At 40.9% G+C, this 13,609-nt stretch overlaps 4 protein-coding genes across 6 annotated transcripts in view; all 4 read left to right on the forward strand.

Moving 5' to 3' along the window:
• Nucleotides 1-12,787, forward strand: part of LOC135713832 (glucose dehydrogenase [FAD, quinone]-like) — a 31,220-nt gene extending 18,433 nt beyond the window's left edge. The window contains exons 2-3 of one of the 3 annotated variants that reach the window (XM_065237068.1): nt 1,156-1,481; nt 8,838-10,502. In XM_065237068.1, the coding sequence (XP_065093140.1) occupies nt 1,191-1,481; nt 8,838-10,436 (1,890 nt within the window). In that variant the 5' untranslated portion in view covers nt 1,156-1,190 and the 3' untranslated portion in view covers nt 10,437-10,502. Of the gene's footprint in view, nt 1-1,155; nt 1,482-3,311; nt 4,996-8,837; nt 10,503-10,642 lie in introns of those variants that run through there. The other 2 variants (XM_065237069.1, XM_065237067.1) reach the window with 2 other exon arrangements.
• LOC135713837 (glucose dehydrogenase [FAD, quinone]-like) lies at nt 1,488-3,305 on the forward strand. Its single transcript, XM_065237076.1, has one exon. It carries the CDS (start codon nt 1,706-1,708, stop codon nt 3,182-3,184), a length of 1,479 nt encoding a protein of 492 aa, XP_065093148.1. The 5' UTR covers nt 1,488-1,705; the 3' UTR covers nt 3,185-3,305.
• LOC135713836 (glucose dehydrogenase [FAD, quinone]-like) lies at nt 5,080-6,675 on the forward strand. The gene has a single exon (XM_065237075.1). It carries the CDS (start codon nt 5,124-5,126, stop codon nt 6,672-6,674), a length of 1,551 nt encoding a protein of 516 aa, XP_065093147.1. The 5' UTR covers nt 5,080-5,123; the 3' UTR covers nt 6,675.
• On the forward strand, nt 6,957-8,826 carry LOC135713835 (glucose dehydrogenase [FAD, quinone]-like). Its single transcript, XM_065237074.1, has one exon. The coding sequence runs from the start codon at nt 6,963-6,965 to the stop codon at nt 8,511-8,513; it is 1,551 nt and encodes a 516-aa protein (XP_065093146.1). The 5' UTR covers nt 6,957-6,962; the 3' UTR covers nt 8,514-8,826.
• Nucleotides 12,788-13,609: the final 822 nt, after the last annotated feature.

Raw genomic sequence — 13,609 nt, forward strand, 5'->3', positions numbered from 1 at the left:
AACTTGCCGTAATAGTGTCGGCTTCCGGTGTAAATAGCATTCGTGAAATGCATAGATTCATTCAACTGATTTGATAAGTAGCTACTCTGACTGCGTTGCATTGGTCCAAAACAAACAAACCACTCACACAAGTGACTTCCGAAGTGCGCAACGTCTTGCATTCAACTAACAAGCAATACGGTAGGATGGTGAAAAACGCACCGTTTGAGCAAAATCGTCAATTGCTGGCGTTACCATGTTTTCTACGAAGATCGAGTAATTTCGAACTACAAAAAGATGATATTTCATGATATTCAAGGTATTTTATAAATCGGTTCCAAAATGATAGCTAGGCAAAACGCCTGATTCATGGTGCAATATGCACCACAACATTGGGACAAGACGCACGACACCAATGGCCAAAACGCACCACAACATTGGGGTAAAATGCACCGCATGATAGACCAACCATAACCCCTGCAAGTAGAGAATGCAAAGGCATTAGGTATTTCAAATGATTATTCCTTTATGTTACATCAGATCAGAAATAAGGTCTCAATAGCATGTTAAACTATGATTCATGAAGTAAAACATCTAAAATATATACGAAAAGTGAATTCGTTTAATTCTTTTGCGATATATGCAGTTAAAAGCTTAATTTGCTGTCGATGATTTTAACAACTGTGTTATGTTTTGCACAAAATGCAAATTTTTAAAGGAATCAGTCAATAAATGATTTTATAGGAAATATTTGTGAAACCTCCAGTTGAAAACAAACACAATCCGTTACTCGGAAAATGCATCTGAGGAAAAGTTATCGTTGTTTTTCTATAAGTGGGCATTTTACCCCATGGGTGCATCATGGGCTGTTCTCCCTTACATTTGTGGAACCGGCTCCAAACAAAACAAAAACCTTATGAATATTCGCTCGCTAATAATAACACAAATGACTAACACTCTTCCGTTTGATGATACACACTGTTAAAGGTTATTGCTATCAGAAGGTAAACAGCACCAACTACAGATACGGGTAAAATTCTATAAATTTTCGCTCAAATCAGCCCAGTCTTCCAGAGCTGAAGCGAAACTCGATCGAGGTGCACAACCTTTAGTGCGGATATTTTACTCCAGACATCAATCGAGGAATAACTGTTTCAATCACTTGTTTCATTGCAGATACCTTGCAGAGCTGAGTTCTTCCGATCGTCAGCATGGAGGCACTGCTCAATAGTCAGTGCGCGACGCAAAGCCTTGGACCGGCAAACCAACTTTTCGCTATGCTGCTCCAAACGATTATGGCAGCACAGTGTAGCATTTCACCACCGGATATGTGGCCCAAGGATTACGGTCCAACAGCTCTCAACGAAGGTCTCCAGGAGTACGATTTCATTGTAGTGGGTGCAGGTTCGGCTGGTTCCGTTGTGGCTAATCGATTGTCGGAAAATCCAGACTGGAAGATTCTGCTATTGGAAGCAGGAGGGGACCCACCGATAGAATCCGAGGTAAAATTTGCTCGACTCGATTTGCTCCATAGCACTAAAGAATGCATTTCAATGAACTAACATTTCCATATTTTTCATGGCTATCATTACTAACTTAATTTCGTCATACGGTGGTGGAATTCGAACACTCATTTGAATAGGTTCCTGGGCTATTTCTGCACATTCAGAACACATCTAGTGATTGGGAGTATTACGCGGAAGTATCCGAAAAAGCGAGCAGGGCAATGCCCCGTGGCAGTTATTGGCCGAGAGCTAAAATGCTGGGTGGTTGTAGTGCAATGAATTTTATGCTGTACGTCCGGGGTAATGAACGAGATTACAACAGCTGGGCTGAAAGTGGTTGCGAAGGTTGGAGCTGGCAGGAGGTTTTGGAATACTTTAGAAAATCCGAAAGAAACGAACTTTTCGGAAACAGTTCTTTTCATTCGTTGGATGGTGAATTGAAAGTCGGAAAATTTAGTAGGGGAAATCCGCTGATGGAAACGTTCATTGACGCTGCTGTGGAATTAGGATATGCGAAGCTAAAGGATATCAATGGCAATAAGTTCATTGGAATGGTAGAGCTGCAAGGAACCGTGTACAAAGGTAGGAGACAAAGTGCTGCAAAGGTCTTCCTGAGTTCAGTGGTTCGCCCTAATCTACATTTGATAAGGAATGCTCAGGTCATGAAAGTCATCCTCGAAAATTTCTCCGCAACTGGAATACAGTTCAGACTTCAGAATAATAAGCTTATGGAAGTGAAAGCAAAAAAGGAAATTATATTATCAGCAGGAGCAATTAATACACCACAAATCTTGATGCTGTCTGGTCTGGGACCCAACATTCATTTGAATATGCATGGAATAGAAACGCTAGTTGATCTGCCTGTCGGTAAAAATCTACAAGATCATGTAATCGTTGCGTATTTTATTGCATTGGAACCTGGAAACGAGGAAGATGATGTGATCAAAGACTATCTTCAATACCTTTTGTCGCAGTCAGGACTTTTTGCCGGAAATGGCGGAACTCATATTACTCTTTTCCTGAACACGGAAACCATTGGAAGCAAATACCCCAATCTTCAGTATCACTACCTGTTTTTCAGAAAAGGTGATAGCTATCGCATGCCTCAGTTTCTCAAATTAATGAGCTACGAAAAAGATATCCATAAAACTATAACCAAAGTCAGCAAAAAGAGTGACATTGCGGTAGTTTGGATTACACTTCTCAATCCAGTATCAGTAGGTCACATTGAACTTAGGAGTTCCAATCCGTTCGAAAAAGTCAAAATATTTCCTAACTATCTCAACGACTCAAACGACGTCCGGCTTTTAGTCGATGGATTAAAATGGCAACGTAAATTTCTGAACACAAAAGCTATGAGAAGCCTGAACGCTACGGAACTACGTTTTAAAATTCCAGAGTGCGATGATAACCCAATAGATTCAGACGAATATCTTAAGTGCTACGTGAGCTTCTTCTCGACCACCATTTATCATCCCGTAGGGACAGCCCGTATGGGACCAACCAGAGATCAGCGAGCCGTAGTAGATCCACAACTTAGAGTACGGGGTACCAAAGGTTTACGAGTGATTGATGCCAGCATCATGCCCAACATTATTAGTGGCAATACAAACGCTCCATCTATCATGATAGGGGAGAAGGGCGCTGATCTCATCAAAACTGATTGGCTTCATATAGATTTATCACATTCCGAGCTCTAAACAGACATCAACTAACAACAACATGTGGGAAATTATGTGTGTATTTGTTGTTTTGTTTTGCTATTTTAAGATGAATGTTGCCTTCATCTAGACAGTTTCCTTTACGTCGTTGATGACTATTTTTCAGCTGGTGCCCCTTTTCTTCCATCTACAAAATTCTACCTGTGATTGGGCATACGTGACAGAAAGATCGAAACGAGCTTGCAAGAGCATGCCGAATGGTTGCTTCTGGCCGCGAGGAAAGCTGCTTGGGGGTTCAGGTGCAATCAACGTTATGGTCTACATCAGAGGCAACAGACGAGATTACGACCAGTGGGAACAGATGGGCAATGTGGGATGGGGTTGGAGTAATGTGCTGGAATACTTTAAAAAGTCCGAAGACAATGTGAGCCCCTTGATCGCGGATTCAAATGGCGGAAGGTTCCATGGAAAGGGAGGATACCTCACAGTCACATCATTCAATACCGACAATCCTTTGGTTGATCAAATGATTAAGGGTGCCAACGAGATTGGTTTTCCTGAGGTGGTAGATATGAATGCTGAAACCCATATTGGATTCAACCGACTGCAGGGCACTATCGTAAATGGAACCCGTTGCAGTCCAGCGAAAGCTTTCTTATCATCTGTGAAGGATCGCCCAAATTTACATATCATAAAACATGCACATGTCACTCAAGTACTATTTAATCCCGATAAGAGTGTCAGTGGAGTAAAATTCCTATTGAATGAAAAGGATGAGCTTCAAGTTAATGTCAGAAAGGAAGTGGTCTTATCAGGTGGTGCAGTGAATACACCTCAGCTCATGCAGTTATCCGGTATTGGTCGTGAAAAAGACTTACGGAAACTGAATATCACAACAATATCAAACTTGAGTGTCGGTAAAAATCTTCAAGATCACAACGTGGTCCCCATTTATTACAAGGTACACGCATCTACCACTCCTGAACTCGATATGAAAATAGAGTTGGTCGATCACCTTCTGGAGTTTTTGACAAAAAGGACTGGACCATTGTCCAACCATGGGCTCTCTGGGCTAACCGGATTTGTTAACACAGTGAACGCCACCGACCCTTTCCCGGACATTCAATACCACTACTTCATGGGACGGAAACTGTCGGGACGTACAAAACAGATCATTTCGCTGATTGGATACGAAGAATCGGTTGTGAATTCTTTGGTAGATGCAGAAGAACAAGCTGATTTGATTGGGATTTATGTTGTTTTGCTAAATCCAAAATCCTGGGGGAAACTGAAACTACGATCGACAAATCCACTTGATAAACCGTACATAGATGCTGGATATCTTTACCACATGGACGACATCAAGTCCATGATCGGTGGAATCCGAATCCAGCAGAAAATTATGGGTTCTTCTGCCCTTACTAGTGCAGAGCCGGAACTGGTTAAGGTAGATCTACCAGGCTGCGCCAACACTGCTTACGATACGGATCAGTATTGGGAATGCTATATTCGACATATGGCTACCACGCTGTATCATCCAGCTGGAACGGCCAAGATGGGACCAGACTCGGACAGGGATGCCGTCGTCGATCCAAGGCTTAGAGTGCGTGGCGTTCAGGGGCTTCGTGTCGCGGATACTAGCATAATGCCTGCCATCATAAGCGGAAACACCAACGCTCCGGCAATGATGATCGGTGAAAAAGTAGCGGATATGATAAAAGAAGATCATGGATTGGCAATCGAGCCTACGCAAGTGGCAAAAGATGAATTGTAGAGATGTTTTGTTATTGTAATATATCAGTGTTTGTGTTAGGTAGTTATGAGCACAATAAATATTTTTACACAATGTTGTTATTATGTTCCATTTACCATGGCATAGAAAATGCAAAACTGCACGGGAGCACTTGGTAGTTGCGAAGCTAATAAAAAGATCGAAGTACATCATTAACATTTAGGTTTTTTTCTCTAGTTTGTAGAAATGATCTACGAGCTACAGCGTACGAACATTGATTGGGAGTATAAGGCAATGCGTTCCCGAAGGCATAGTATTAGTAGTGTTAATGGAGTCAGTTGGCCTAGAGGTCTTGCCCTTGGCGGATCAGGAACGATTGGCGCGATGAAGTATGAACGTGGAAACAGACGGGACTATGATCGTTGGGAGCAACAGGGCAACGTTGGATGGGGTTGGGATAATGTGTTGAAATACTTTAAGAAGTCTGAGAATAGCAAAGTTATGCGGAAAAGTAAACTTCATAACACAGGGGGTTATTTGAGTGTAGATAACTATGATATAAAGGATCCAATTAATACGGTGTTACAGATGGCAGCCAAAGAAGTAGGATTTGTTGAGTTGAAAGAATTGAATGGCAATCGGAATGTAGGAATTGGAAGGGCTCAGTTCATGATAGAAAATGGAACTCGTTGCAGTCCAGCGAAAGCATTTCTGAATCCCGTCAAGCACCGTACAAATTTGCACATAATAAAACACGCTTTCGTCACCTCAATTTCATTCTCAAAAGAAAACGTTGCACAAGGGGTTAATTTAATCCTAAGAAACATGCATAGCTTGCGAGCCATAGCTAAAAGAGAAGTAATCCTATCAACAGGCGTTATAAACACTGCAAAATTGTTGATGCTTTCCGGAATTGGTCGTCAGACAGATCTTGCCCCTTTGAGAATATTGCAGCGAGCGGACTTAAATGTAGGATACAACTTGCAAGATCATGTGGCCATTCCGCTTTTTTACAAGTTCAATAAATCATCCCAAACAATCATAAACCTTACGTTGGAAAAAGTGCTTAATATATTCGACTATGTCCTTAAAAACAACAGCCAACCGCTAACCAACCATGACATGTCCAGTTTGACGCTTAACGTAAATACTGTAAACGCAACCGAGCCATACCCGGATGTTCAAGTAGGTTATCGATTGTTCAAGAAAGGCGGAATAACTTCCTATTCTGTGATGCAAAAAATGGGATACGACTGGGAGATTGTGGAATCCATACACCGAGCAGAACAGAAAGCCGATGTGGTATTGGCGCTGATCGGTGTTCTCAATCCCAAATCAAAGGGTACAATTAAACTCGCCGACGGGGATCCATACAGCGATCCCATCATAAAACCAGCGTACTTTAGCCAATATGATGATTTAAAAACTATCATCCGGGCTATCAGAATCCACCAACAGATGCTCACGACAGCTACTTTTCGCAAAAACGAAGCTCAGCTGCACCAATTGAATATTCCGGCTTGTGCGTTTATTCAGTACGATACAGACGAGTACTGGGAGTGTTATATACGACACATGTCCACCAGTATGTACCACCCGGCGGGGACGGCCAAAATGGGACCAGATGACGATCCGGAAGCGGTGGTGACTCCACAATTGAAAGTAAGACATATCGGCAACTTGCGAATTATCGATGCAAGTGTCATGCCTCAGATAGTGAGTGGTGGCTTGATGGCTCCAACGATAATGATTGGTGAGAAAGGTGCCGATCTGCTAAAAGAAGACCATAGTATGTAAGGATGATATTATGTTTGCACAGATACGCATCTGCACGCGGTAGAGGTAGTGTTTGGGGGAGCATTCAACACCCTTTGACGATAGATTTTCAATTACTTTCGACAAGTTCACAACATCTAGATCAATATAAATCAGTTTTCACAAGCACTCAATCTCCGTTGGTAAGACGCTTCATCACTGAAACGTTGCATATCGATGCTTAAATTGCACTTGGTAGTGGTAAAGATTCGAAGGGAAGCTCCATTAACGGCACAGGAATCGTTGTAGATTGTCGGATTGCAGCCCACCATGATTCGGACACGAGTTGACTGGGAGTACACTACGGAGCGTGCAAATGATTCGAGTCTCAGTATGGTAAACGGGACATATTGGCCGAGAGGGAAAATGCTAGGTGGATCCAGTGCAATCAATGGAATGATGTACGTTCGTGGCAACCAGGACGACTATGACGAGTGGGAACGTTTGGGAAATCCTGGATGGAGATGGAATGACATCCTGAAGTACTTTATCAAATCTGAAGATAACAGTGCACCTGAGGTTGTTAGAAGTTACGGAGGAAAATATCATGGTGTAGGTGGATATTTGAGCGTAGAGTTTTACGGTGATACGAATGAGTATAATGAAATACTAAAACAAGCAACGACTGAAGCGGGTTACAAGCAGCTGATAGATTTAAACGGAGAGGAGCACATCGGATACGGTAGACTGCAGCTGACCGCTAAAGGCACAACGCGAGCGAGTACAGCAAAGGCATTTCTTAATTCTATTCAAGATCGTAAAAACTTACACATAATTAAAAACGCGTTTGTGGTATCACTTCACTATGGTAGTGAAAACATTGTTCGAGGGATAAACATGATAGTAGATAACCAATATTCGTTAAGGGCGATCGCTTCGAAGGAAGTTATCTTGTCAGCGGGAGCTATAAATACCCCTCAACTATTGATGTTATCTGGTATAGGAAGGCCAGAAAGTTTAGAGCCGTTCGGCATACCAGTGCGAGCGGAGTTAGACGTTGGAGGAAATCTACAAGATCATGTGCTTGTACCGGTATTTTTTGGGATTGGGAAATCGATTACCAATCTTACTGAAATTAGACAACGAGTGATGATTAACCTTTTTGACTTCACTCTACGCAATAGAAGCACGTACATAGATCTCAACAGATTTTCAGATTACATGGGATTCGCTAATACAAAGAACGGTGATGAAAAATTCCCTGATGTGCAATTTGTAAACTTATTACTTCCAAAAGGAGATGCTAACTCGGTGGATATTTACACTGGAATGGGCTACAACGAGAAGGTGCTGAGTTCAATTAGAAAACATGTACAAGAACAAGATGTGGGCATTGTTTGGGTTATTGGTATCGATCCAAAGTCTCGTGGACGCCTGCGGATTAGATCAGCTAATCCATACCATCATCCATCGATTGTTACGGGATATTTCAGCAATCTGAATGACTTGGATGTGATCCGCAAGGGCATTCGAATGCAACAGACCTTATTCAACACGAAAACGTTACGAAGGTATCGACCAAATCTGCTGAGAATTGATATTCCAGAATGTGACGCTTTGGAGTACGACTCAGATAATTTCTGGGAATGTTATATACGGCATATGAGTACTACTATCTACCATGCAAGTGGTACGGTTAAAATGGGTCCTTGGAGTGATGCAGGAGCAGTGGTCGATTCCCAGCTGAGGGTTTATGGGATTGAGCGATTGCGAGTTGTAGATGCCAGCATAATGCCAACCGTAACTAGTGGTAATATCAATGCTCCTACTATTATGATCGCAGAAAAGGGTGCAGATATGATTAAAAATTCTTATCTCTGACAATGTTAACTCGCAGTAATTATGAATAAAACTAAACAAATGATGATTATAACTATCACTTTTCATAACCACCACGTCACAGACTCATTGTGTGATTATAGAAATAAATTTACGATTTTGTACTTAAGTTTCGTATGATCTCATGTAATAGATGATACCTAGTTGTAGACTACGTTTTCGAAACTGTTGTTATGTCCCTAGGCTTATGTTTAGCAGCTAAAATAAAATCACTTATCTTGGTCGTTTGGGATTCTACGTGTTTTTATCCTACAAACCGGTAGAAAGGGGATTCGATATATATATATGTAACCCTTTGCTTTCTAGATACCGAACATGTTTTTCACTCTGCAACGGACGGAATACGATTGGTCGTTCTTCGCGGAACCTTCGGACAAGTACGCCAAGAGCATTCCAAAGGGAAGCTTCTGGCCACGTGGTAGGTTGCTTGGCGGAAGTGGAGCAATCAACGCAATGTTGTACGTTCGTGGCAACCGGAGGGATTACGACCGCTGGAAGGAATCCGGTAATCCAGGATGGGGTTATGACGACGTTTTACCATATTTCATGAAATCGGAGAACAACAGAAATCCCAACGTTGCTGAATCAAATGGTGGTAAACTTCATGGCAAAGACGGTTCATTAAACATAGAATATTTCCCGACAAATAGCCCACTAATTGGTGATATATTTGAAGCCGCCAAAGAACTAGGATACAAACACCTAAACGATATCAATGGTGATGAGTACGTTGGTTTTGGTCGTGTTCAGGGAACAGTTGTCAATGGAACTCGATGCAGCCCAGCTAAGGCATTTCTAAATCCCATTAAAGATAGGCAAAATTTACACATTATGAAGAATACGCGGGTTGTCAACGTAGAGCAGGACAAGAAAGGAGTATTTCGTTGGGTGAACTTTTTCATTGATGACGAGCATCTAAGGGCGGCGAAAGCTCGTAAGGAAGTAATCATCTCAGCCGGCTCAATAAATACTCCACAAATTTTAATGTTATCAGGTATAGGACCCAAGCCGTTGTTACAATCGGTAGGAGTTAATATAGCAGCGGATTTGCCGGTTGGTGAAAACTTGCAGGATCATGTAGTCGTACCACTGTATTATAGAATCAACAAATCTACTGCTCAAGCTCATACTTTACTAGATCTAACCAATAGCTACAATCAATATCTTCTGTACAGAGATGGGTTTTTGGCGTCCCATGACGTTACATCGGCGATGGGTTTTATAAATACGGTCAACTTCACCGACCAGTACCCGGATGCCCAGTTGCACTTTTTCATATTCAAAAAGGGTGCAAATAACTCGTTACTATTTGCTAGTAAGATTGGGTTTGATAATAATATTATTCAATCACTCAATGAATTTACACTCGAAACGGATGTCCTGTCAGTTTTCGTTACTTTATTGAATCCAAAATCAAAAGGAACCGTGAAAATCACCTCACAGGATTGCAATCCGTACACGCCACCTAAAATTGTTCCCAACTATTTCGAAGACAACGAAGACATTGAAACGGTTGTTCGAGCTATTCGGGTTGTACAACGCTTAGCTGATACGAAAGTATTTAAAAATAACCAAGCAGAGATCAGTCGGTTGGATATTCCAGGCTGTGATGAGCTGGAATTCGATTCGGATGAATATTGGCATTGCTATAGTCGTCACGTTACTATGACTCTTTATCACCCAGTGGGAACAGCTAAAATGGGCCCCGATGAAGATTCCTCGGCAGTGGTAGATTCCAGGCTGAAAGTTAAAAAAGTTACCGGTCTTCGAGTAGTGGACGGTAGCGTTCTGCCATCGATTGTGTCTGGAAATACCAACGCCCCGATAATGATGATAGCAGAGAAGGCATCCGATATGATTAAAGAAGACTGGAAAGAAAAGTCCGATGTTCATACAGAATTGTAAAGCATGTTTTTGTTAGTTTAAAATGTTTACGTTGTTATTTTTGAGAAATATACTGGTTCCATCATAATTTAACCAATGTTTCATTTAGTTCATCCCATCAGTATCATCTACTAATCAGTCATTCATCACCATGTTTTCTAAAGGTAACATACAGATTTTCCTTTGACATTCTGATCAACCAATAATCTACCATTTTTTCACTACAGATTCCGTTGCTATTGATGCACTTGTCTAATAGTAGTCACGTGTGGAATTACTACGCCGAAAAAAGTCCATCCGCTAGCAAAGGTTATAAAAAGGGAAGCTATTGGCCACGCGGAAAAATGCTGGGAGGATGCAGCAGTAACAATGCAATGCTCTACGTGCGTGGTAATAGCCGGGATTATGATCGCTGGGAAGAGTTAGGAAATCCGACATGGAACTGGAAGAATGTTTTGGAATATTTCAAAAAGTCCGAAGGTAACGAAGCGTATCATATTCAACAGGAAAAGGGTGCCTTCCATGGAACCGATGGACCACTGAAGGTGAATACGTTCATGTCCAATGATATGACTAAAATGGTTATTACGGAGGCAGCCGCTGAACTTGGACACATTGAAATTATGGATGTAAACAGTGACGAATTCATAGGATATTGCGTTGCACAGGGTACGGTAAAGGATGGAAAAAGATACAGCACTGCGAAAGCCTTCCTGAATCCCGCGAAAGACAGGACGAACCTGCATATCATTAAACATGCTCACGTCACTAAAATCAACATTGAAAATGGAATTGCAACCGGTGTCTCTTTCGACATAGGAGAAAACAAAGATATTGTAGCAAAAGTAAAAAATGAAGTCGTCCTTTCCGCCGGAGCTATCAATTCTCCTCAAGTTTTGAAGTTATCTGGAATTGGACCTCAAGAAGAATTGAATAAATTCAATATTCCTGTGTTGCACGATTCCCCACATGTGGGTCAAAATCTCCAAGATCATATAGTCGTACCCCTAATGTTATCTATGCATAAATCTCGTCCCATAACAGTCAATTTTGATGAACTGATGGACAACATCTATTCCTACTTCCGTTACGGAATGGGACCTCTTGGATCAATTGCGTCTACGGATCTCATCGCATTTGTTAACACACATAACCCAGCAGCAAGATTTCCTGACATTCAGTACCATCATTTCGTTTTCAAGGCGAAAATGGCTGACTATGCATCGATTCAAGAAAAATTCGGTTTAGAAGACTATATTGCAGCACAACTCTTAGAATTGAACAAAGAGGCTGAAGTTCTGCAAGTTTTCGTCACCCTGCTGAATCCCAAGTCCTCGGGCAGCGTTAAACTGAGAAGTTCAAATCCATATGACGCACCAATCATCGATGCCAATTACCTGTATGACCACCGGGATGTGGCAACTCTGATTAGAGGAATCCGTTTCTTCCGTAAAATGCTCAAAACTGAAAACTTCAAGCAACACGAGATTGAAGAGTTTCGTCTAAATATTCCGGAATGCGACATGTTGGAATTCGAATCTGACAGCTACTGGGAGTGTTACATGCGATACATGTCCACCACGATCTACCACCCGGTGGGAACGGCCAAGATGGGTCCCGATAGCGATCCCAGTGCCGTATTGGATTCGAGACTGAAGCTACGTGGCGTTGAAGGACTAAGAGTGGTTGATGCAAGCATCATGCCAAACATTGTCAGTGGTAACACCAATGCACCAACCATCATGATCGGCGAAAAGGGAGCCGATTTCATTAAGGAGGACCATGCCAAAAAAAAACCTCACGTTGAGCTGTGAAGTTGTGCGTAGAGATGCGGCAGCTGAGATGAAACTGAAGTTACCAACTTCGCATTAGAAGTGGCTATAACATAACGCCATACAGCAGTATCTTGTCATAATATAACCGGTTTAACCCTCTCCTTCCCATTTTAGCACAGGTGATCCACAACTTTTCGGTCCGTCTCATGTTTGTCAATCTACCGTTAAATGGTCAGTACTTGTTTAAACTTCTCTGTGCGCTCATAATCCTTACCGACTTGTATTCTTGAGTCAATTAAAAAACTATAGATTAAAAAAATGTAATGGATTCGAACTGAAACATTTTTTGTTCTACCACTTTTATAAAAAACGTATTATTGGATCTCAAAATAACGATATATACCTTTTGAGAAGGAATGGGTTAAATGATTGTTTCTACTAAAGTATATTTTCCTATAAAGTTGTGAAAATAATTAGACGATTTGAGTGTGGTGAACAATATGAATGTGCAATAAAGAAAAAAATGTATAGTCATTGAGTTTATAATCCGAAACTGAAAAACGTTTCCTAAAAAGAAGGTTGTTTGAAAAAAACTGTTTTGTAAAGGTCAAAATAAAAATCTTTAGTAGTTGTATGTTCCGTTAGTTCATCGTTTTACTTTTTTATCTCTTCATCCTAACTAACATTTCAAGTTTTATAGAAGTTTGGAAAGGATTGTTGTACGTCCGATTTTGAATTTCGTTGATTTTGGACCACCGTCAGACATATCTATGAAATAGACGTTATTCATAATTAATCTTTTATTAATCACAAAGAAAAAAAAATACATTATTTTCAAAATTCGTTAATTTTAGCACGGTGCCAAAATCGAAATTTCCAAAAACGAATGGTTTGTGTTTTTTTTGCCAAAATCCAACCATGCCAAAATCTAACGGGTACTGTAATTTTATTTATCTTTCATTTATTTGATGTCATTGTATATATCGTTCATTTATTTAATATAATTTCTTTTTATAAAATAAGTTAAGCATCTCTTTGATTTTACTCATCCGATTTTTATTACTTAATGTATCAAGATATGGGATACTTTTATAAACGTCAATATCAGACTTAACAATTGAACGGCAACATTCTCCGTTGATGCCGCATTTCCTCCATTAGTAGTGCTTATTCTGCTAACTGTTAAATGCTTATCCAATTTATTTGCACTGCAACGTAAACTGGAAGCACAGACATACTCTTTTCTGGCAGAGTTACGCCATGAAACTTACACTTTCGATGAACATTTCAAGTGTTTGGACCGAACTATCGGATAAAGTCGACTCCAGACTCAGAGCCTATTTTTTCTCGGGGTCGAATGAGCACTCAAATGTTTGCAATCAAGAACTGGAATCAATATCTAAGCTTAAACCTAAGAAG

Source organism: Ochlerotatus camptorhynchus, unplaced genomic scaffold, assembly GCF_037179485.1.
Source record: "Ochlerotatus camptorhynchus isolate MF236.1 unplaced genomic scaffold, CSIRO-AGI_Acam_v1.1 ptg000586l, whole genome shotgun sequence".
In the NCBI taxonomy this organism is placed as follows: domain Eukaryota; kingdom Metazoa; phylum Arthropoda; class Insecta; order Diptera; family Culicidae; genus Ochlerotatus; species Ochlerotatus camptorhynchus.